At 38.8% G+C, this 23,380-nt stretch overlaps 1 protein-coding gene across 1 annotated transcript in view; it reads right to left on the bottom strand.

Annotated features, from left to right (window-relative positions):
• Positions 1-23,380, bottom strand: part of COL5A2 (collagen type V alpha 2 chain) — a gene marked incomplete at both ends in the record, with an annotated part of 107,356 nt that overhangs the window by 39,995 nt on the left and 43,981 nt on the right. The window contains 7 exons of the mRNA XM_080346948.1: positions 2,195-2,272; positions 4,744-4,854; positions 8,975-9,028; positions 9,693-9,725; positions 10,404-10,436; positions 12,059-12,072; positions 13,104-13,328. Coding sequence (XP_080203074.1) covers positions 2,195-2,272; positions 4,744-4,854; positions 8,975-9,028; positions 9,693-9,725; positions 10,404-10,436; positions 12,059-12,072; positions 13,104-13,328 — 548 coding nt within the window. The remainder of the gene's footprint in view (positions 1-2,194; positions 2,273-4,743; positions 4,855-8,974; positions 9,029-9,692; positions 9,726-10,403; positions 10,437-12,058; positions 12,073-13,103; positions 13,329-23,380) is intronic.

Raw genomic sequence — 23,380 nt, 5'->3', positions numbered from 1 at the left:
AGATGTGTTCATCTGTGCATCACTGAAGATAGACATTGCCTCAGAGATGCTCACACACACCAGTTACTGTGTGCTTTCCCTTCAGCTCTGGCCAATTATTTGAAATCTGCCAGGTGAAATTACTCACTTGTTTTCCTTGGAGACCTTGAGGACCTCTTGGACCCACTGGACCCTATCAAAAACATAATTTGTTACACACTGGAAAGTACCCTTTCCTATGTAACATTCATCCTACAAAGACAGCAACACAGCTTGATAGTGACCTCCATGACAACATCTATATGCTCTTTTACTCAGGAGACTGATGTTATGAAATACAAAAGTACACAGAACAGAAATTTCCAAACTCAAAAAGCCACAGAACTGTAAATTCATTAGCGGCTGAAAATACGGGCTTGCTTGCCTGCTGGAACCTTGCAGCCCCTGGAATCAGTCAGAATAACCGGGCTGCCTGCATAGATCCACTGAAAAAAATGTAATAACAGAATAGTGTTGGGGCGAATAGTCTTCCCTTGAAGGGAATCTCATTACTCAGATTCATCTCATAATGGAATCAATGGCAAAATAAATTCACGCTGCTGTTCTCAGCTGTGAGCAGCAAGAAGCAGCAATGGAAGTACATATTTTCATGAATCATACAAACCACCAAAACAGCTTCCAAATGGTTGTGGTTTGTTACACAAAATTCAGATTTCCCCTTAAAAAGTTTCATGGGATTTTAAGAAAAAACTCGTGCTTAATTGTAACTTATACTATGAAGTAAGCACTATCTTCTCTGAAAGTATTTCTCTTGCTTATTAGCAATACAAAAATATCTATAGCAGACAATAATGTGCATTTTGACAGAGGCTCAAGATTTGTGTCTTTTACACACAATTCATTAATGTTTACTAATTTTTTAATGAGGCAAGTGTAGAAGAGTGAGTAATAGGCCACTTAAAAATTCTAATCAACATTAAAAACAAAACACAATGGTTCAGCTGAATGACTGTCTGTTAGGCAGCTTACAAGGAAAGTAAAAAGATATCAGAGAACATGATGAATCAATCCAAATAAAGTGAGTGCCAACTGACTTCAGTAGACTGTGTAAGGCCTTAGACATAGACATTGAAAAATGCTTCAAAAGAGATATTAAGACAAATCATATTTGAGAACAACAAAAGAGATACAATGTCTCGAGATGAATTGAGTGAAAGGATTAAGCAAAAAGATGGAGGACAATAAAGTAGGCCAGACTGGTAAAACATATCATTGCATCTGCAGACAGCAAATTCACTGAAGAGAGACACTCATGAAAAAGCCAAGTTCTTCTAAGAAATCACTGCAAAAGTTAATCCCAAGGTAAAATAGCAGATTATCTTTGGAATCTTTCAAATTCTATTGAAAGTGAGTTTGATGGTTACTGGTGGGGACCTGGAGGGATAAGATTCAGTTGGACAAACTCATGGACAGTACAATCACTAAAGGATGGTTTCCTTAAGAATAAATATTAAAAATAACAGCAAAGAGGGTAACAGTATCTTCAAGATAGCACAACGTGACAATACATGTAGTGAAAAGAGACAATATTAAAAAATAACCACCCCAGGAGTTCTAGCAGAGTCAGCTTAGGGGGGTCAAACAGTTTCCACAGATGGTTAAAAATTTCAGCGTTACCATTAAATCCCCCATGCACCAAAAGTAAAGAGCATATCTAAACAGTGATAGATGCCAATGATAAAGCTGGACCCACTGGAGAAACAGGATGTCTGTCTTAAAGTAATAAAGAACAGCTTTTAATTAGCAGCTGCTTTCACATATAATTTTTAAAATTACTACCAAAAATAACTGTCTTTGGAGTCACAATGTTAAAAGAAGCCTTCAAAGTTACTTATTTGTTTATTCTGCTTTGCATTATACCTGACACTTTTCAGTTACTCTGCAGTGACTCCAGGAGCTGTTTTTTTTCTTGTACTTTACTGTCAGTAGCTGCTGTATTTCAGAAGGAGGGAAGGAAGACAACAAGAAGGCTAGAGGTAGGGGGGGAAATGCTTGCATTTTAACAATATTTTTTCATCTTTTTCCAGGTACTGTGCCAAACGGCACTAAAATATACTGTACTTCCAGGTTCTAGAGAGGCATAGCAAGTTGAAGAGGATTAATTCCCATTTGTGGTTTTGCATACGAACTCCACTTCTGCCTAGTTTGGTCTTACCACTGCACCAGGCATCAGTCCCATGTGACTACCAAGTCCAGATTTCTCATCCAGTCCGGCCATCTGAGCTGCAAATGGCTGAAAAAATAAGATGGGTGATTTTTAGCTGTCAGTCATTTTGATGGTTCATAAGGCAAACATCCATGCAACTGCATCTTCATCATTTACATTGGCTTTGCATAGCTAAGAACTAAATTATTGGTTTAATCATTACAAGTTGTGTTCCCTGTAAATTTGAGGAGGTTTAAGGCTTTAAAGACCAGCCAAATGCATCATTTTGTTGCTTACTGTTCTGTCTCTATCTTGATTTCTTATCAAACAAATGGAAAAACAACCTAAAAATAGGAAAGCCTCCTGCGAAATTAATTAGATTTCTTTTACCACCTTCAAATTTAAATCACACCTTAACTTCACCTGCAATATTCTTTCACATCTTCTAAGACTCTGTTGTGTTTTCACTTATTGTGCTTCATGTTCAGAAGTATTTTAAAGTAAATGGAAATGTAGCTGATTTTATGATTGTAAATTAGAATTTTTTAAGAGTCTTGCCCTTATCCAGCGAAATTGAAGGCCAAAGCTGTTCATGCCAAATCATAGAGACAAATGAGAGCAGGGAGAACCTTCAGTGCCCTCCTTCTTCTGCAAGCACATAAATGAAATCAACAGTTTTATTTTGCTTCATTCAGAGACATATCCTCACTCGTGGCAGGCCAGAGCTTACAGTGGTTGAGAAGGAGCAACAGCATAAATGTGCATTCAAGTCTTCTAAGATAATCTAAGGAATACAAACCTGTGCTGGTTTGACTGAAAATGAGTTAATTTTCTTCGTGCAGTTAGAAATCTTTCTTTTTCATAGCTAGCATGCTCATTATTTGGACTTAGTTTGAGAACAAGAGATAACATCCCAGCACAGAGTCAATATTTTTAATTGCTCTGGTCTGAGAGCCAAGCACACTCTGAGCACTCTACCCACAGGTGTGAGGCACCAAGGAAGGGGGCATGGGTGGAGCAGAGCTTGACTGACAGCCAGACTGATCAATGAGAGTATTCCATCCCATTAGCATCATGCTTCACATTTAAGGAGAGTCGGGATCTTCTGATCTCTCTCTCTCAGGCGCTCTTGCTTGCTCTCAGGCATTTTCTCTCTTGCGCATTTTTTTTCTTCGCTCTTTTTTCAGCACCAGGGGAGTTTGGTTCAAGACATTTAGTTTGGTCATTTGCCATTTTGCAGAGGCCTCTAAGCTTTTCTGCCTTTTCCTCTTTTTTCTCTCTTTGGGATCAGCTGTTGGGAGAAGGTGCTACTTCCTGGGACTGGTTGCTTAGTGTGAACGGAGTTCATGAGGAATTGCTTTGAGTATCTTTCATTTTATATTCTATTTCTTATATATATATTTATGTATATGTATATTTACTAGTAGTGTGTTAGTATTTTGTTATTTTATTAAACTGTATTTATCCCAGTCCAAGTTTCTCCTTTCCCTTTCAATTCTCTCTCCTACTGGGAGGTGGGCACTAGGAAGGGAATGAGCGGCTACATGGTTGTATTGCTAGCTTGGGTTAAACCCTGACAAAACCAAAAATGTCTTAGATTTCTGGCCACACCTATTATTTCATATATTCTGTCAAAATCTATGAAGGATGATGGTCTAACACCCACCCTGGTGCTTCTGTGATTCTAAGGGGTTCCTCTGTGCTGAAGATATTTACTTGGGCTGTATTTGCTAGATTTGGGACTACTTGGAAAGGTGGTTAAGTCAAGGATTGCTGCCTAAACTTGCAAGCTGTTGGCCTACCAGAAATATTTCAGCTTATTGTCAGTGTAACTACTGTTTTCAGTAATGTTGCAGGAACAATGGAGTGAGAAATCAAACCAACATATCTTCCAAACAGCAACAAATGTGTAACTGAATATACTTGAAAAATTCAAATATGTATTTTTTTATCTATCATATTTAGTGTTCCATAGAATTTGGAGAGGGGAAAGAAAAGGAAAAAAAAGGAAAGAAAAGGTGTAAGAAAACCTTGTCTGTATCTATAGCTGGTTAGCACTGCTTTTCACAAACAATTCCTTACTTAATCTTCTCAGTGTTGGTCTAAACAATTCCAGCAAAAAGTATACTTAACCACATTTTAATTTCTCTCATTAGTTATTCTGTTATTTAAAATTCATCTTGGATTTTTTTTTTTTCCTTTTTAATGTTCTGATTTGGTACACCAATTTCTCTGTGCTATTGCCCAGACCCCTTGGGTTTAAGTCATGTGGAAGTAACAGAACTCTACTGAGGGGTTTAGATTTGGGCACCTTGGCTTTTCCAGATGCTAAAATCCATTGCAAAAGGTGTGTCCTTTCTGAGGTTTCTCACATTCAAATTGCCCCAGTTTTTGGCAGAACTTGCACTGCCACTAGCTGCTCTCCCTCATGACTGGGAGAGATGAACTGTGGCCAGAGTATTCCGTGTTCACTGAAGCAAAGAGAAGTTACTCTCTGTGTTACATGGATCTAGCCCAACACTCACTCCATTTTCTACTAAAGCAAGTGTAAAACCTACCCTGCTTAGTCCATCTGGTCCTGGGTGGGTTGGATGCCCTGGAGGACCAGGGTCACCAGGCTGGCCAGGGATACCAGGTTCACCATCAATCCCTTGAGGACCACGAGGACCCTAGAAAGAAAATCAGAAATGCCAACACTCTGCAAAGGTATTTGTTAAAATCATCATAACTAGCAAACAGCTGCCTCGTTTGTGATAAATCTGGGTTTCTACAGAAAGATCCTCAAACAACATCCCCCAAGACCTGTTCCTACCTTCAGATTAGAAGCACTGGGTAAAACTAGTCATGAATTCAACATACAAGTAAACTGCAATAATTTCTCCCACAGGCTCTTTTAGATACTCAGGCTTCTTATCATTACATACTAGAGAATACTGTTCCTGAAAAACTATTTGGCTATGCACACAAAATAGAATATCAAGAATTTACTTCTAAAATACAGATAGCTCAGATTATTGTACATACAATACACATGCTTAAGAAACTCCAGCATAAGGCTGAATTTTTACAGCCTCCTGACAGCATAAATGGTTTAGGCAGCTCATCCTGTTGCTGAACTCTCAACATAGTTACACTGCCAAAAATACAGAGGAAGAAAAAAAGAAGTCCCTTGGTGTCAATGGTATCCCTAGCTAGTATTTGCAGAATAGGCTGGAGGCCATCCCATTGTTCCCATTTTGATCATTCATTTTTGATTCCTAAACTGCATTCACTTTATCTTGTGCCAGCATCAAAATTAAATATGGAAGAAGCTACTAAAACATTAGTGGAACAAAATCACCAGCAACAGGGCCAATAAAGACATGCTTCAATCATAAATATAGACTTTGAAGTGCTTGTCACTACTGCTTTCTCCATTAGAAAGAAAATGGTTGACTATGTCAAAGAAGAATTTTATACTGTATAATGAGCTCTTCTATTATAAGGACCCTTAAATACAAAACTTTAGAAGCCTGGCTCAGTGAATCATCTTTACAAACATAATTATAATCAGATTGCTTGTATTTCCATGAGATGAGGTTTTCTTGCAGTCTGCAACACATTTCAGTGAAAATTATATCTGATCTTTTATGGTTTGAACTAGTATGGTTGCAGCCCCTTGGGAAATGGCTACACTGGGACAGCACTGACAAGAGGATACCTGGAAACTCCCAGTGAATGAGTTAATTGTTTTAATTACAGAATCATTTCAGTAGGAATACAACCTCAGGATCACCGAGTCCAACCATAACCTAATTCTGGCACTAAACCATGTCCCTAAGAACCTCATCTAAACACCTTTTAAACCCCTCCAGGGATGGTGACTCCACCACTTCCCTGGGCAGCCTGTTCCAATGCCTGACAACCCTTTCTGTGAAGATTTTTTTCCTAATATCCAATCTAAACCTCCCCTGGCACAACTTGAGGCCATTTCCCGTTGTCCTGTCACTTCTTGATCTATCTTTATGCTCTGAAATTCCTATAACTCTAGCAATCAGGGGAAAATATTTTTCTTATCAGACATGCATGTAGACACACACACACACCCCTACTAGCAGAATGAGTTGTGAATAGATGGTACTCTGAAATACATGAGAAGATCTGTGCATGTTGGATGGAAGCAGAAGGTTCTAGCAGAAAACTTTGTTATTTAATATTTCTATTATAAACAGAAGTACACACTGTCAAACCTAAAAGTGCATACTGTCCAGCGGAGGAAAACAATGAGTTCTCTTCTTTCCTTTGTTCTCAGAGTAAAAAGAAAACAAAGCTAAACGTTTTTAAAAAAGGCAGTTGCCTACAGCTACTGATTTTCAATGTCCAAACCAAGACATCTTAACAAAATCTGATACAGAAAAGGGTCCTTTTTTTGTTTCTTTTAAGAAAACGATGTAGTTTTTGGTGACTAAAAATCAACCTGCTTCAAGAGCAACATTGCAACCCCACGCCCCAAAAAGTCCATGAAAAGCATGTTTGTATTTGCAGGTGGCAACTAACCAGTGGTATATAACAAATGTGGGGGAGGGGGTACTGAAATCTTGAGCATAATTTTTGGGGTTTTTTTAAGTCCTTTTATTTTCTTTCACTGTCTCAGGTCAGCGAAGTTTAAAACAAGATAAAAGGAAAACCATTCTCAGCCAGGCCACGAGGTGGCGCAGTTTAACCACGGAACTGGCTCGTTGGCCTCTCAGCTGGGGCTGCCGCTGCTCAGGGCGGGTTGCCTGTACCGGAATAAAAGGAAATGCAGATCCTGGTAGAACACTCTCAAACTGCCATCTGTTTTGACTGCTACTGCAATTAAAATCGAGTGTAAATCCGTATTGAAACAAAACATATCAATGGTTCTGAGCTTATTTTCCATATTCAAAAGATCCTTTGCAAATACCCGACATTGTATCAGGCTTCAAAACTCGCCCTCCCCAGGTGCATTTTTCAAATACAAACATCCTATTCCCCAGCTGTTTCTCTCTCATTATTACACTAACGAAGAATTTGAAGTAAAAATTACATTAATACTCTTGAATTCAATTTACATCCAAGGTTCCTGCTTTTGTTAAAAAAAAAAAAAAAGAGATCCATAGCAAGGCCGAATTCCTTCTCCTCACTAATCAAGTAGGAGCCCATTTAAAGAACCAAAAAAAAATATCCAAAGAAAGAAACAAAAGATTTGGAAATGTGTGTTTTGTAATATCACCAGTTGGTAATGTATTTACCCAAACTCATTTTATAAAGGGTGTCTGTACAAGATTAACCGCTCCATGAGGTATTTTAAACAAACTGCAAAGTGCAGAAGAGGTTTTCATAACATAAACTGCAGGTGTGAGTTAACTTTTTTTTTCATAGAATCACAGAATCATTTTGGTTGGAAAAGAGCATTAAGATAATTGAGTCCAACCGTTATCCTAACAATGCCAAGTTCACCTCTAAACTATGTCCCTAAGCCCCACATCTACAGGTCTTTGAAACACCTGCAGGGATGGTGACTCCACTACTTCCCAGGCAGCTCATTCCAGTGCCCGAGAAACCTCTCAGGAAAGAAAGCAGACACAACAAATCCCACATTAGCAGTCACTCTGTAACTAAAGCAGTGCTCTCTGATCACAGACCTACGTTCTGACAAATGCACAGCTCACCAGAACCTTTGACGTAATGTTTTCAAAGAAGCTGACAGGTTCCTAATCCCTCGGTATTCCTTGAAAGCCCTCTAATAACCTGTGTCAAAAGAACTCAAAACTATTTACAGCCTTTTCGTATTTTAGGTGGTTCTAGCCACCACTCTGTAGACACATACAAGGGATGCATGACACAGAATCAGAAATTATTTAGCATTTCAATGATAATACTGCACAGTAGTAAAGCACTTCAGACCTCTCTATAAACACAGTCAAGATTCCTCTGCATACTACAAGATTTCACAATGACTTCCATTATCCTTTTACACATCTTGATAGTCATTCATCAGACAAGCATCTTACAGTGGTCTAGAGAGCAGCAGTGGCTTGGCATCAATCTCAGAGGCTACACACTTGCTCCATTGCTTTAGGAAAAAGTGTCATTACCATATACAGACAACAGGCACTCGCTGGAGGAACAGCACAAAGGACTCAGTTTTCGGCCTATGCCTAAACTCAGTATTGGCTTGCTCAATCCTGAGGGAAAGGAAAATATCCACACAGAAATTACAATGCTACAACTCTTGAAAATCTGCTTTTAGCAGCTTCTGCTCTTTGACCTAGCTTTTTGAACAGGAACGTGTCGTCTTTGGCATTTTCAGCACTCCCTTTTGGCCTTTCTGTGGTTCTCCGCATGCAGACACTGAAATTCCCTTATGAAGTCTTTATTTCCACTGAGCAATCTTGATTATATTATTCACCAGCATACCAACATATGTAGTCACATATTAACTCTTGCTAACTTCCTGAGCTTTGCCTTTTCTGAAATACTTTGAGCCACACAGTTCACACTGCTTCTGATGCACAGAACTAACCAGCAAAAAGTCAGCGAGTTTTTAAACAGGCAAATATGATGTTCCAGATTTGTTCTTTTTTAAACCTGCCAATTATCTCAAAGTATTCAGGTTTCAATCTACGCAGGGAATGGCACGACAGAAACATTTTTCTGTTTGTTAGCTGATCCTTGGAAAATATGAGGTAAGTTCTGGTGACTCTAGAAGACACGGAGACAGTTTAAAGCCATCTAACCTTTTAAGGTTACTTCAGTACTTAATTTCTGAGATATTTAATAACTTACAGGTCTTCCCTTTGGTCCTCGTTCTCCTCGTGGTCCTTGTGAGCCTGGAGGTCCCTAAAAGAAAGATTATAAATATTAAGTACCTTTTAAACCAGCTAACTATTAATAAAGCTCTGAAAATATGAAATGCAATGCTTATTTCAAAATTAATCTGTGGGGTCTTTTATCACTTGATCATAAAGAAAACAGCTACAATCACCAAGTATTCAATATTTCTTGTCAGTTGTGTCTTGCCTAAAGGGAGGGGAACCAGGATGCAGGAATCTACAAAACGGTTTCATCTCTCAGGTGCTCCACAGATTAATTTAGCAAAGGTTTTCTACATGCTGGAGGCTTTTACTGCAGAGATGTACAGGTTTGAGAGACTCTTTTGCTAGTCCAGGATTTCTGCCTGCTCAGCCACAGCCAGACAGCATCCTGCGTCTCCTTCTACTCCTGCTAGAAAAACACTCCCCAGCATCAACCTCACACAAAGGTCCTCAGACATATTCATACATGTACTCCAGGCACACATCCATTCACTTAGGGTGTGGGTTGACCTAACACTGGTAAAATATCCCATAATCCCATTGCCTCCTCAAAGCCAGCATCTTTGCAGACAACACCCGCTACAAGGCACGAAGAGTCCTCCTTTGCATCATCCTCATGACACAAAAGAGAAATGGCATAAAGTGGAAAATGCTATCACCAGAGAAACAGAAGATCAAAAAATACTCACGGCTGGTCCTGGGCGGCCTCGTATTCCTGAAACCTAAAAAAGGCGATATAAATTAAAGTTATCACACAACATTATGGCCATATTTGTCATGACTACCCTACAGAAAATTAGGTATTGAAAAGTAAATATCAAGAGAGAAAATTAAAGTGCCAGGCAAATTGCAAGGCTTGTGGGGGGGGGGGCACGGGGAAGGGCAGGGCAGGAGAGGAGGGAACGGGGAGAGGAGAAGGAATAGATATCACTGGTTATCTCTTTCCAGTTTGGAGTCTTTGTATAAGCCACATGAGCAAAACCTTAGAAGTATCATTATTATTCTAAAAAAGACAAAATAAATAAATGAATTACGATGATTGAATCTCAACTTATTGATTCGTTTGTCATCATGTGAGAAAAGGATCATAAAGATGGGAAGTGACAATATATTTCACCAGTTTTCTCAAGTGTCTCTACACTTACTAAACACTAATTTACCATTATACCTTCACAAAATTCTACCTATAACAATAAAGTTTATGACAGATTTAACTCAATAAGATATTTTCCCAAAATGCAATTGACAGGAAATTCTAATGTTACATGTGTGAAAACGTGTAATTAATTACATTCATTCCCATTTTTGTTGTATTTCCTTAATTACTGCAATTCTGCTTTAGAGCACTTAAATGTACTTTTCTAGGGTGTGCTGACAAATGAAGAAAAAATCAGACTCACAGGTGGCACTATTCCAGGTTCTCCTTTTTGTCCCTGTAGGAAAAAGATACAAAAACATCAGATGGCAGAAAACAAATTAAAATACAATTAACTGTATCAGTTTCACCAATGCTAAGACTTCTCTAAGGTTATAACTGAGGCTATATTAAAGTACTGGAGATAGATAATTCATAGTATTTTTAATGACTATGGACACTGATTAAATCAAGGCTATAAATTAACAGACTAACTGCACAATACGCTGTCTAGAAGCGATATTCAAGTACTAGAAAACATGTTGTAGTTCTGTTATTAGATTATTTGATTCATATGAAATGTAGAGCCCAAAGCAGCATTCAGATTCCATTTCTTCAAGGTATTAAATTAAATTTCATATCGTTAAGCCTATGGACATAAAGAAACCTTCATGTCCATCCGCAGTATATGGACCGAACACGAAATGATTTTGCATAGCATCAGAGTGAGGGACACAGCATTTGCCTTCTGACTTCTCTTTGAGCTGAATCTGTTGACACTGATTAAGTGTTACATAAAATAATGTGGTTTAGACCTGTTTGTCATATCTGTTTTATTAAGGATGAAAAGGAGGACTTTGTAAATATAAAAAATTTTCTGCTTTGTTTATCAAGTAATAATAGGCTGGTTACAGCCCATTTATTGCCATAAACTACCTCCGCATATAGAGTTATGCTGTTTTAGTCAGTGTATAATACTTCATCACCTAAAAATTATTTCAATTATTTCTTGTAGCTGCTTACTATCTTCAAAAACCATTTATCAGAATGCATTTTAATTTCTAATGTAAGAACAGCTCTTCTCTTGGTTTAATTGCATACTGTGAGTGATGCTGCCCACAGAAGTGTGGCTCTGTGCAGGTACACATCACCTCAAAGAACCCTTGGAACCAAAGAGCAACATAAAACATTTTTAAAAACTTGAATTTGTAAGTATAACTTTGCATAGAAGCTCATCACACTGATGCTGTAGGGTACCAGCTAGAGGGCAGAGCGGTTTTGGGGTAAGCTTGCCTAGCAAAGGTATCTCTTAGGCTCCCCTAAGTACACCTGAGCCTGTAGGCACGACAGGCCGCAAAGCCCACGTCCCAGCCATGTGTTACACGTGTGCAGCTGCTCCAGCCCCCGTGCAGCAGTGACACAGCTGTCTTGGGGTTGATACCTCAACTAGGCAGGTCAAAGCTAGCACAAGGACAGCTGGACACCATGCTCTAATGCCTTGCACCGTAATACAGATGTGCCTCCCGCACAAAGTTTTAACAATTTCAGCAGCTGAGCAGCCAAGTCTCATCAAAAACCAAGCTGAAAGTTTTAATAGTTTGGCTTCTAAAAACCCAGTGGTCCCTTTCCTCATTTTGTGGCACTGCTGGAGAGTAGTTTGGCACAACCAAACCACTCAAACTGGAATTCCTTTAACGAAGACAGCAGGGATTTTCAGGCAGGGGTTTGTCTATATTAAGATGAGGATTCTTGCCTGCATCTCAGCATTTTTTCCATGTGGACTGCAATCTCCCTAGCCACTGAGGAAGACCAAGAAGAAAGAATTCAGTATTTTTCATTTATGTGAAGTGCTCCAAGGAGATGTTATAGACTCTTTCAACAGTCGTAATACATTTTTTAAAAATGTAAAGGGAATCTTACCTTTCTTCCTCTACCTATTAAAAAGGACAAAAGAAGAAAAGAGAGAAAAATTAATGTTTTTGCTCTGAGAGACAGATCATGGTAAGAGCTGAGTGCAGGTGTTACAGCTAGAGCCATCCCCATCCCTGGATGCACAGAAGACGATGTATCACCTACAGGGAACGGGGGAAGTTCCAAGGAACGTGCGTTCTACCTTGTTTGGGTTTGAGGAAACATTACACAAGTCCCTACTACAGGCTCTTTATCACTACTTTGTTCTATATTAAGGTAATTAACAGCAATTATGACTCCTGAAGAAATTGCTTTAATTATTACATATGGAATGCAGTTCAAAAAATGCAACGGACAGTATTAATGAATACTAATTGCAAGTTAAAGAGATTTTCTTTTAGGAAAATTGAAGGGGGATTGCTTCGCCTAAGTCCTTCCAGGAAGAATAAATAGACTGGAAAAGAAACAATCTTTAAGGTATACCATAGAAAGTATGCAAACAGGGAGTTAATTATATTTCATGCTAGCTTTTTTTTTGTCTCACAAAAGGATCATGTGTCCATGTTTCCACTTTGAGGAAACACTTTATACTGTTTACATTTACTGTTTACATATAATGTTTACATTTATTTATCTATTGGAGGGGCCTCAAGTTGAGCATTCTGTTAAACCATGCACTTATTTTATTAGATATATATTTATACAGTAAATCTATATTTCTCTTAATATGTTTATTACATATATTTATCTTTCAGTTCCAGAGGAACCACAAGAAGAAGTCAGAATTCAACCTCCTTGAAATATCAGGATGGAATTCAGATCAACCTTTTAGTTATAAAGCCCTTTGGGCTTATATCAGACTCATAGTCAGAAGAATACCATTCTCAGAGCCAGCTCAGGTGCCACCCACGACACAAGATAACTATCAAGTATCTGCTCTCTTCAGATTTAAACTTCCACCACGGAAACACTATTAGAAATTTCAGCATCCTGAACTTCCTAATTCTTTGGGCTGTCTCTCTTTTCAAAAAAGCGAACTGGAAAGCAATCTTACCAATGGCGGGGTCAAAATCGCGTGTTGTGTGCGGACACACAGGACAGCACTCTCCTGGAGGCACCTGTGGGTTCTCACACTCCAGCACATCTTGACACTGGATTTCATCGCAAAGAATCGCTCCGTTGTCACAGACGCAGATTTGGCATGCTGAGGGCTTCCAGATATCCCTGTTCAGGTACACCTGGCCATTCTGAGTGCAGGCTATTTCTTCAGCATCTTCTCCTAGATAGGAGAGAGAACAAACACTACATTTTCCAACTGTGAAATCAAAGGAGGAATAGGTCTGGACATAGAAATATCACATCTGGAGGTAAGCAGCATTCCATACACAAAGAAAACAGTCTACCAGCATAGCTGAATGTGATATTGAGGACTTTTAAATGTCAGCCATCTTAAATGTCTTTCTTCTTTTGCCGCCTTATTTCTTGACCAGAAAGAAGTAAAATAGAGTCAACATGGAGTGCACAAACCAACCACAGTATCAAATGAACATTGCCTGCCAAGTCTCTGGAAGCCCTTCTGATCAGTGGGGTACTAACTCTGCGTTGAGGAACTCCTGCCACGTGTCTGCTCTTTTGAACTGTTGTGCGCAGGGCGTTGGGGATGTCTTATTGGGGACAGGAACCTTCAAGACTTCTGCATGAAACAGCATAGGCTACCTGCTCCCTGCTGCAGGTACCTTACACAGCCAGACTTATGGCACTGTTGAGCAGACATGGCAGTGTTTATTGATAAGAAAAAAAAAAATCTCATTTATTGGGGTCTAGGTGTAAGGTAAAACCAACATGGAGTATTCAAACTTCTAAAGATGACAGTCAGGCACTGTCCAGTGGCCCCAGCAGTCTCCCCTGCAAGGGTCCTGGCAGCAGTGTCTCCAGCAGAGTGGAGAGGATCCTCAAACTGCTCATTTGGCTCAGTTTTAATACTCCAGCTGGTCAGGTCCCTACATGATTACCCCAGCACATGCGTAAGTTATTGCTATGGATTTGTATTAACTACACACAAAATACATCTCAAGTATTGTAACTGTCTGTGAAAGACTATCCCACATGGCCATTTAAATGGGAAGAGCATTGACTGACTGTATGCGCAAGTCCTCTCTGCGTACATATTCACACATTTCTATGGAGGTCATTCTATTTTATTGAAGTTTCATATGTCATTTTTAACCTAATTCGCCCTGTTCAAAGAAGGTTTATTTTCTTTCTTGTCTTAATATTATCCCTTTTCTCTCTTTTCCTTGAATTCCAATTTAAAATAAATTTCTTACTAATTATTGGAAATCTACTTAGAACTAATTTCTTACTAATTATTTAGAAATCTACTCAGTAGAGATTTTGCTCTCTCCTCTTCAAGCAATCTACTGTCACCAAGGTGGAAAAAATTCTCTGGGTTGAATTAATAACTTAGAAATTTCAAAAATTTTCCCATTTGACTGATGGCAGCATTTAAGGGGCCAAAACATCTGTTTAGGTACTGTTCTAGCCATATTTAAGTCTATGCCTTTGTTCTTTTTCTACTTTGTAGGCAAATAGTCCAAATACCTGGACTTTTTATTTAATTAATGAAGTCAGTATATCTCAGTATCGCTCCCTAAGAACAAAATATATCTGAAAGAGAATTTAAAATATCAAGTGGAAACTTTTCTTTAGGTATCCAACCTTTTACAGAATGACCTATCAGTAAGAAATTTTTTTTCGTTTTGGCCCAATGAAGATTTCGTCCTCTAAATGAACACAAACACCTGCAGAATCAACAAAGTGTCCCCAGGCTGCCCCTACACAATGGGTCACAAAGAATCCAGTTAAAACCATCATCTGAAAACGCAAAAAAAAACCAAACCAAACCAAACCAGATTTTTAACTACTACAAGACTAGGAATAGGGGCAATTATAGATATAGGACACATCCACTAGTAAAAGATCATGACCATTATTTTTTAAGAAAACCTGTTGTTAGCATAAAAATTAACAGCTCTAAGTACAAGGACGGTTTCACTGTTCTATGCATTTCTGTCCTAATTTAAACCAGATGTAAACAGAAAATCACAAATGAATAAATACGAACAGATTTGGGATTTCAGCTTCATGCCTTAACTCAAGTCCACTTACTCCATCAATGTCAAAGCTCGGAGAAATGGAGCAGATGTGTCATTAACTGTTGCCTGCCACCACTAACTTCTGCAGCTTTCTAGCAGAAACCAAAATCCAAATTCATACCAGGTCAGCTCCTCTCTGCAATTGCTTTATCACATCAACTGACAAAACGATTCAAAGGGGTGCTGCAGAAGCTCAGGAGGAAATGTTTTCAGTGTGAAGTAAAGACATCAACCAAGTGTGCTGTACAGTCCATTTATGACATTGTGAGAATCATTTTCCAAACTGCAGATTGTATTTTGGAAAGCACTTTTCTTGCTTCTCCCTTGTGTGCATGACATAACGCGCTGTCTGACATATTTAGCCTTTTCCCCCCAGATGTCTGGCATATGGTCTATATCTTCCTTAATGTATCACCCGCAGAACTCGTTGTGCCGTTCAGGAGAGCAGCAGTTTGCATAAATGAAATTTCTAAGTTACTGAGCCCAAAGTCAGCATTCTGTCATAACTTCAAATAAACCACATAGCAATTGCTTGGGCAAATCAGAGCTGAGCCAGATGGTGACCAGCCCCTGGCTGGGTCCCACTCAGCAGCTGAGAAAGGGGCAAACACAGGGGAAAAAACACATACCAACTTCTGGAAGCGTACTAAGAAGTCTGTTTTCCTACTGGATTGCAGATATGCTTATAAAAACAAAACAAACAAAATCCCCAACCAAACAAACAAACAAAAAAAACCAACACCATATCCCACAATACTGCTTGAAAACATATTTTTTTAATTTTAAATCTTTTGATTACGTTTGGTGCTTCTAGGTTTCCTTTCTGCTGTGACTGCATTACACTGTGCTACCTAAAAAGAGCAGCTATTCCAAAGCCAATTCATCCTACAAGAGCATTTTGACATTTTACTCTCAGGCCTGAACTGCTGGCATGTTATCCATCTACATCCACACCAGGAAAGGCAGCAAAGGAAATTGTTCTACCATTTACTTCCTGGTTTGCAAATCTGCAAGTTTTTTTTAATTACAAAGACCAAGTTACAAACTCCTTATGTCACACATTCTTCCTACCTTTGCAGTTGTAACACAAGGTGCTGAATGGCTTCAGAAGCAGCTTTGGAAATTCTCAATGTGGCAAAACAATCTGCTACCCTATTAACTGATTCCTTTCTCACCAACAAAAAGTACAAATCTAATGGGTATTGGACCTGACTAGCAAATCTACAGGGTTGCGAATCCATTGAAGACATTGAAACTTAGTTTCAAAGCAATCTGCAAATATAAAAGGCAAGGTAGAAGAAACACCCTATGATGTTTTTAAGGACTCATTCATGAGCTGCACAAAGGACCTTCATGAAAGAGGATTTCAATGAAAAGCACAGTAAGTACAATGCAATTATTTTTCTGCTATATATTGATCTGTTGGAGCATCAGTTCTTCTTTAAAGAACTGCTTGATCAGAAGTCAAATAGCCAGTTATAGCTAGCAAACAAAATCATCACACTTGGAGTCTATGCATCAATGGTTAGGAAGTAAGAATCCCAACATGTGCAGTCACACACAGGTCCAGTTTTGTGACAACACTGAAACTGGACTAATTACTGGGGGGGGGGAATCCCATCATAGCCACTAGATGGCTGTCAAAGCCTGTCAGTCATCACCAGCAAGTGCTAAAAGAAGTTTACACACAGTAAAGGTGTGCAAGGCACACCCTGCTTTGGGCATTTTATGCTGAGCTTGTTTTCCTCTCAACAAGCAAACAAAGCAAGTGTTTTAAAAGACAGCATACGAAACCATTTCAATCTTGTACCACCATATATACATAATTTTGAAAACAACACTTGGAAATTCACTGCTGCTTGGTTTTCTGTTTTAAGTCACTCCACATTATTGTACCCTTATTGCTTTTATTGATTTCTGTTTCACATCTTGCATGTGAACAATGAATATAAGGCCTGGGCATGAAAGAAGCTGGAATACAATGAAAGAAAGAAAATGACACCGTAAAAAGAAAAAATTAAGCAGGAGGGGTGGGATGAGGGAACAAATTGTCTTAAGTATAAATATTTTAAAATAAATAGATAAGAAGGGGGAGAAGAAGAAAGGCTGCTCCACATGTACAAACAGAGAGGCTTGCTGAATCTGACATCTTAAGGCCTTATTTCTCCTTGCAGATGTGTCCTCAAAGCCCCAAAAATATACTCTCCTCTTACCTGACCCTACTTATAGACAATATAATATGAAAGCAGTCAACCACCACTCAGATGGCAAGTATATGATGGAAGGAATACAGCTCTCAACACCGTACTCGGGAAAAAATGGCCTGGGCAAAACTTGCAGATATGTAGGTTTTCTGCAGACATTTACAGCTTCAGTTCACAGATTAAATGGTAAAAGAAAGAAAAGGATTTGACAGCAAAGTAGCTTCATTTCATTGCATTTTTACTAGTCCTACCAATGCGATAATTAAAGGAGCCTAAAGGCTGAGAGACCTACAGCAGCACGGAACATAGTCTAACAAAGGCAGAAAAGATGATGCCTGGTGTTGAAAGAATAGTATGCCAGTTTTACACTTGCTTTTGCTGAGAGAGACTTCTTGATGCAAACTGTAACCAAACCCCAATGCCTTTGCGTTGCTTAACATAAAAAGACTAGAACCACAGAGGTATAGTTATTCAATGCAAAAGGGTTGGAAACAAAACGGCTCGTGCAGGTTGCTTCTCATCCTTTGTCATCCTGATGCTAGTTTATTAAATATAAGATGACATAGATACAGTGGTTTTTATGTTTTAAAAATATCTCTAATATGAAAAGCTGAGTTTCAGGTCATGAATTACAGAATTTAATCCTGCTGATTCACAAGGCAGAGGTGCAGAAGTAAATCAAAGTGAAAGATGATATGTGCTAACAACCCCTTTGCAGCTGTACTGTTGTGCATGTGTACGGACTGCCAAGAGAGGGACAAGAGGAGCTTGGTGTTAATAATGTTTGATTGTCAGCCTGCTGCAACAATAATGGAGGGCTTGATCCAGTTCCAATTAAATCAATGGGGAAAAAGTCTCATTTATTCCGATCAGAATCATGTAGTATGTTTTGTTTATCTTCCAATAACTTTTTTTTGAGTAGTAATAAGTAAAATACTATCCAAATTACCATACCATGCAAATTACAATGAAAACACCAATTATTCTGAAAATCAGACACTTTCCAGGAGTGCTGATAAATACAAAACCTATTTTGCGTTTGTTGCACAAAAACAATTCTTGTTAATAATGATTAACATACAGAGTTTACTTTAGTACTTTACAGTTACATGCATGAGGATGAACAATAAAAGACTGACCTGATTCACAGTTCACTTAGTATTAAATAATGGATTGTCAAAATGAAATCAAATTTGCATTCAGTCATTTCCATTCAGGATACATCACATATCTTGGTAAACTTCAGATAATACCTACAGTACAACCATGTGCTTAAATCCAAATCACTCAGCACTCTCTTGAAAACACTGACCACTAACAAGATCTGTAATGCAATGTTAATGCACCAAAGGTTACAGAAGATGAATGTTCTCTCAGCAGCTTCAAATTCAGTTTAAGTCTCCCTGCATGGCCAAGAGAATAAGCAATGAATGACACGCACAAGAGTATCACGCAGAGGATTTATTCATTACACGACTGTCTCAAAGAATAACTAGCATAGATATTCATTGGTCTAAAATAGTATGACTTTCTCAATGTCTGTGGCTCTGTGTTGTTTATGGCAGCTGAAGGTCCCGATGAACATTTCAGTTTGCATTTCCCCTCTGGTTTCCTAGGGAAATGAGGCTGATGTGGTACTACTGGCTGCACTGTGACATTGGTGTCCCCAAGCCCATTTGATGATCCCAGTGGCTGATTTCAACCCAGTTTGGCAGAGAGCTTGTGAGAGACTAGGTCACTAAGATAATTGTGCCCCTGCAAATTTTTTGAACATACAGTGTTAGGAAAAGTCTTGGATTTGCATACTTCAAAAACACTTAGTTAAGCTAACTCAAGTTATCCCATGAACAAAGTTGGATGTCAGCATGTTTTTACATTGGTTAACAAGTAGGATGGCTGGACACGTTGCTTGGTGCCTGCAGAAGCATAGGGTGAAGGAAGCCTGATCCGCCAGCACTGCTTACACAAATACTCTCAGATGACAGTAATCAAGCCTTAAGCAGGAAATAAAATTACTTCCAAATGTCCAAGGCTGCACACAGATTGTAATGGGGAGGCATTCAAGGCACGCCTGAGAAAATACTGTCACAGATTGCAGCAGCTGGAGCCAGTAAGTCAAAAGCTCAAGTCCGCAGTGGGGTGCCTGGTCTCTGCTGGAGCCTGCAATGCCACAAATGCCCTGCCTGGACTTTGCCATTCAAGGTAGTTACTGGGAAGCCAGTTCAGCTATAGCCACCTGCACTACAGTTTTCTTTCTGACTCGGGGCAGAAAAAGCCTTAAAAGAGGCAAATTATTATGTTTTATTATTTCAAAATAGGGTTGATGCAACAGAGATCATTCACTTTTCTAGGCAAAGTGTTAGAGCACATTCTTGACTCTGGGATGACTTTTTAAGCAGAATCACTTTCATTTGCTTGAAGACAGGCTGGTCCCACAGAAGCAGTAGATTCTTTTGGTGGAGAGCTTACAAAGAGAACGTGCTGCAGGACCATTTCAGTCAGTGGAGGCAGAACAGGGCCAGGGTTCAGCACTACTGAACGCTCACAAGTTCAGCAATATAGGCATTGTCTTTAACATTAAAACTGAATTAAAACTGCAATTAACACATTCCCCAAAACATAAGAGGCTTCTTTCTGGAAGCAAACACAGCCCAAGGGTGAGAATTCCGCCCAACCTGCGGCTACTACAAATTAAAGCAAACCTTATCAGGACATGAGGAACTGTGCCTGATATATTTAAACCTAAGTCTAGAATAGCAAGATTACAATGAAAATGTAATATTCTTCTACTGTCTACTTTAGCTCACTGTTCTGGAATCCATGAATGTTTGATTTTGGTCTTTCCAAAATCCAGACTTGGACTGCTGTGCATCGGTAAAAACCAATGCATTTTGGCTGTGAAGAAAATTCTCTCAGCCGCTTCCTTTGCCAGGATCAGTGAGACATGGTTTCCACTCACAGTTCATTTGGATTCTTGTAGGAAACCTATCAGTGATTCGCAAGAAGCCACCTTGGTTGTCCAGCCAGCCAGAAACCAAGTGCCCAAGCAATAAGCCGTGTAGGGTAACATTGCACTGTGTCAGTCAGGTTCTAAAACAACCACTTCCTGTTGGTCCCAGCACTGACCCTTGAGGAATGTCATCATTATCTTGCCACCAGCTGGACTTTGAACTGACAACTGTTACTCTTTGAACTCAACAGCCCCACCAGGTTTTCATTCACCTGAATATGGGACTGAATAATTCCCCAATATGCCTATGGATGCTATGGGAGATGGTGTCAAAAGTCTTACTAAATTACAGGTAAACAGCATCCACTCCTCTTCCCGTGTTCACCAAGCCAATTATCTCATTGTAGAAGACAATCAGATTTAACCAATTCAATGGCAAAGGGAAAAATTCTTAAATATATAGCCTCTAACTGCAGTCTGATCTTCTCTGCACCCATCTATCCAAACTCATACAAGTTTCACTGTTCTAGTTTCACATATGCTATAATACTCAAAGTCTAACTGATAAAATAACCATGCATTGCAAAAGAACTGGTTTGCTTTCCTTGTTTCCTAGGATTTAGCTCCTTTGAAGTCAGAAAAAATGCGTATGGATGTCTTTTCTTATGACATCTAAGAGAAACAGGCTGTTGCCTAAACATCCTCATTCTTTGAAGCAATACACATCAAAGTTCAATAGAAACCTATCATTACACATTGCCTTTTCCACAAAGCTTTTCTACATTGTGGTTTGCAAAGTGGACTCATGTAATACCCTAAATGCATCCTTGCTGGCTAATATCACCCTCTTTTCCAACTAAAAATAAAGATTTGTAATTAGTAAGAAGATTCAATTCCATAATTAAAAATCTGTGCATTCCAACAGGCTCAGTATTTCAAACTGAAGCAAAAACTACCCCATGTTTGGGTGGAGTAGGAAGGTATCGCTGGAAAGCTATGCTCATAATATGCTGTTTGTAAAGCAAAGCTATTCATTTGCTAAAACTCTGGGCCTCTGAGAAATTAAAAAAGAGGATTGGTATGCAAGCAAGTCTGTAAAAATTCCAGCAACAAAGCCTCTGTTTCTTTTTTGCTGCCATTACCTTTGCCACATTTCAGACAGCCCAGTCAGCAACTTCTGTTTTCAAGATGACATGGAACAGGCACTGGCAGCCTCCAGGGCATCCTAGCTGTTTTCTGCACAGCATCAGGGATGAAGGTTATAGAGGAGCAGCCTAGTTTTAAGCGTAATCTAAAGTCAATCATGTGCCTGTGCATGAGGAAGAGATGGTGATTTAGGTGCATTTCATGTCCAAAAGGAAGTTTAACTTCTACACAAGCTAAACTTATTTATTACTTACAGATATAGGAGCAATGAGCAGTTTCTTTCTTTCAGTGCCTAAAAATAACAATGTCAGTAAGTAACGTGAGCAGAGCTCAGTTCATTTCAATAAAGATTAAGAATGAGAAAAGCCTTGAGACTGAATATAAAAGATGATTAGCACTGGTCATGAGTGTTTCTACAATTTTTTTGTTGCTATAAAGCATTGAATTACTGAAATATCAAGGAAGGTTCTTTTATTAGATACATCTACTTGAAAACTCGTCATTTTCAGGATGTTTGAAATTACCTATTTCAGTCAAGCAAACACTGGGGTTTGCTAGCGAGATCTTTTTACCAAAAAAGCCTTGTAAGGAACAGACATCCAAATCAAGCTGAAGAAAAATGTTTTCATTATCTGACCCAATTCTAACTTTTTCATCAAGACTACATCATGAGGCCTCCCCAAAGTCACCTCAGTTCATCTTGGCTGGCTAAGGAAAACCCAGATATTTATAAAGCAGCTTCCTCTCAGGCACAAGCTGGTGATTATATACTACAAATCCCAAGATGTCTTCAAGTAGACTCTCATATTTGCAGACCAGCACATTTTCATTTAATTCCTACTAGAAAAAGGATAGAGCTAGGCCAGGGGAAGAATATCCTTACTTCATTTTTCAGGGTGTTGTGTAACTTCATTAAATTCAAGAAGGTAGTCTAAAAAAAACCTGGGTTCTTATTTGCCTTTATGCAACAGTGGGAAATCCTAAAATTAAGATTGTTAATGTTAGTAAGGCGTTAATGTTAGTAAGGCATTAATGTTAATAAGGCATGATAAGAAAAATCCAGTATGAAAGAAGAATTAGAGGTATCTTTGCCTATCTGGACACTCTCTGTTGCTGTATTCTGCATTTGAATAAAGGTAAATATTTTTATTTCTATTTCATTTTTAACTTGGCTTGGGTAATGTCCCACTTCTTGGTCCACACATATTAAAAAAGAGCATTTAAAAAGACACCAAATGTTAAAGAAACAAACAAACAAACAGCCAGCAAAGAAGAAATTCTATCCACCTTGTCACTTAGATGCATAATGTTGATAAATATTCTTTCAAGAGACACATACCAGCCATTACTTTGCTCTCCTGCAGGATTACGGTTTCTGGGACAGAGGAAATGAAAGGCTTTCCTGCAGACTGTCCTGCGCTTATTCATTGGATATCCTTCAATACTTCAGGGATGAAGCATTATGAACTTTTGTCAGGCAAGGAGTCCATACTAAAAAGGTTTTGAGTGAATTTAAATTCAAGTAGGGATGAGTAGTTTAAAACAAACCAGCCACCATCACCTCCAGCTACTGTTTGCTTTGAGCTTAACCTACTTTCTATTTCCCTTAGTTCCTCCTTTCAAAAATATTTCATCATTTTTCAGATCTTTTTCATTTTATCCTACTATTGTTTCTTTGATATGAGCCTTTAAAAGCCCAAGCACCCAAGTTACAAGAACATTTTTTTCCAAAGCAAAGCTCTACAAATACTGACAGCAGTTAACTCTCACAGCAGTTAGGAGCTGCAATCAGGTGCACATAAGCGCATAACATACAGCAACGTTGTTTATTTTCTCTTTTGTAACAGAAGTCTCCATGAGTTTGAGAGAAGAATCC

Source organism: Nesoenas mayeri, assembly GCF_963082525.1.
Source record: "Nesoenas mayeri genome assembly, chromosome: 6".
In the NCBI taxonomy this organism is placed as follows: domain Eukaryota; kingdom Metazoa; phylum Chordata; class Aves; order Columbiformes; family Columbidae; genus Nesoenas; species Nesoenas mayeri.
Note: the sequence above shows the minus strand (reverse complement) of the source record. Positions and strands in the feature narration are given on the sequence as shown.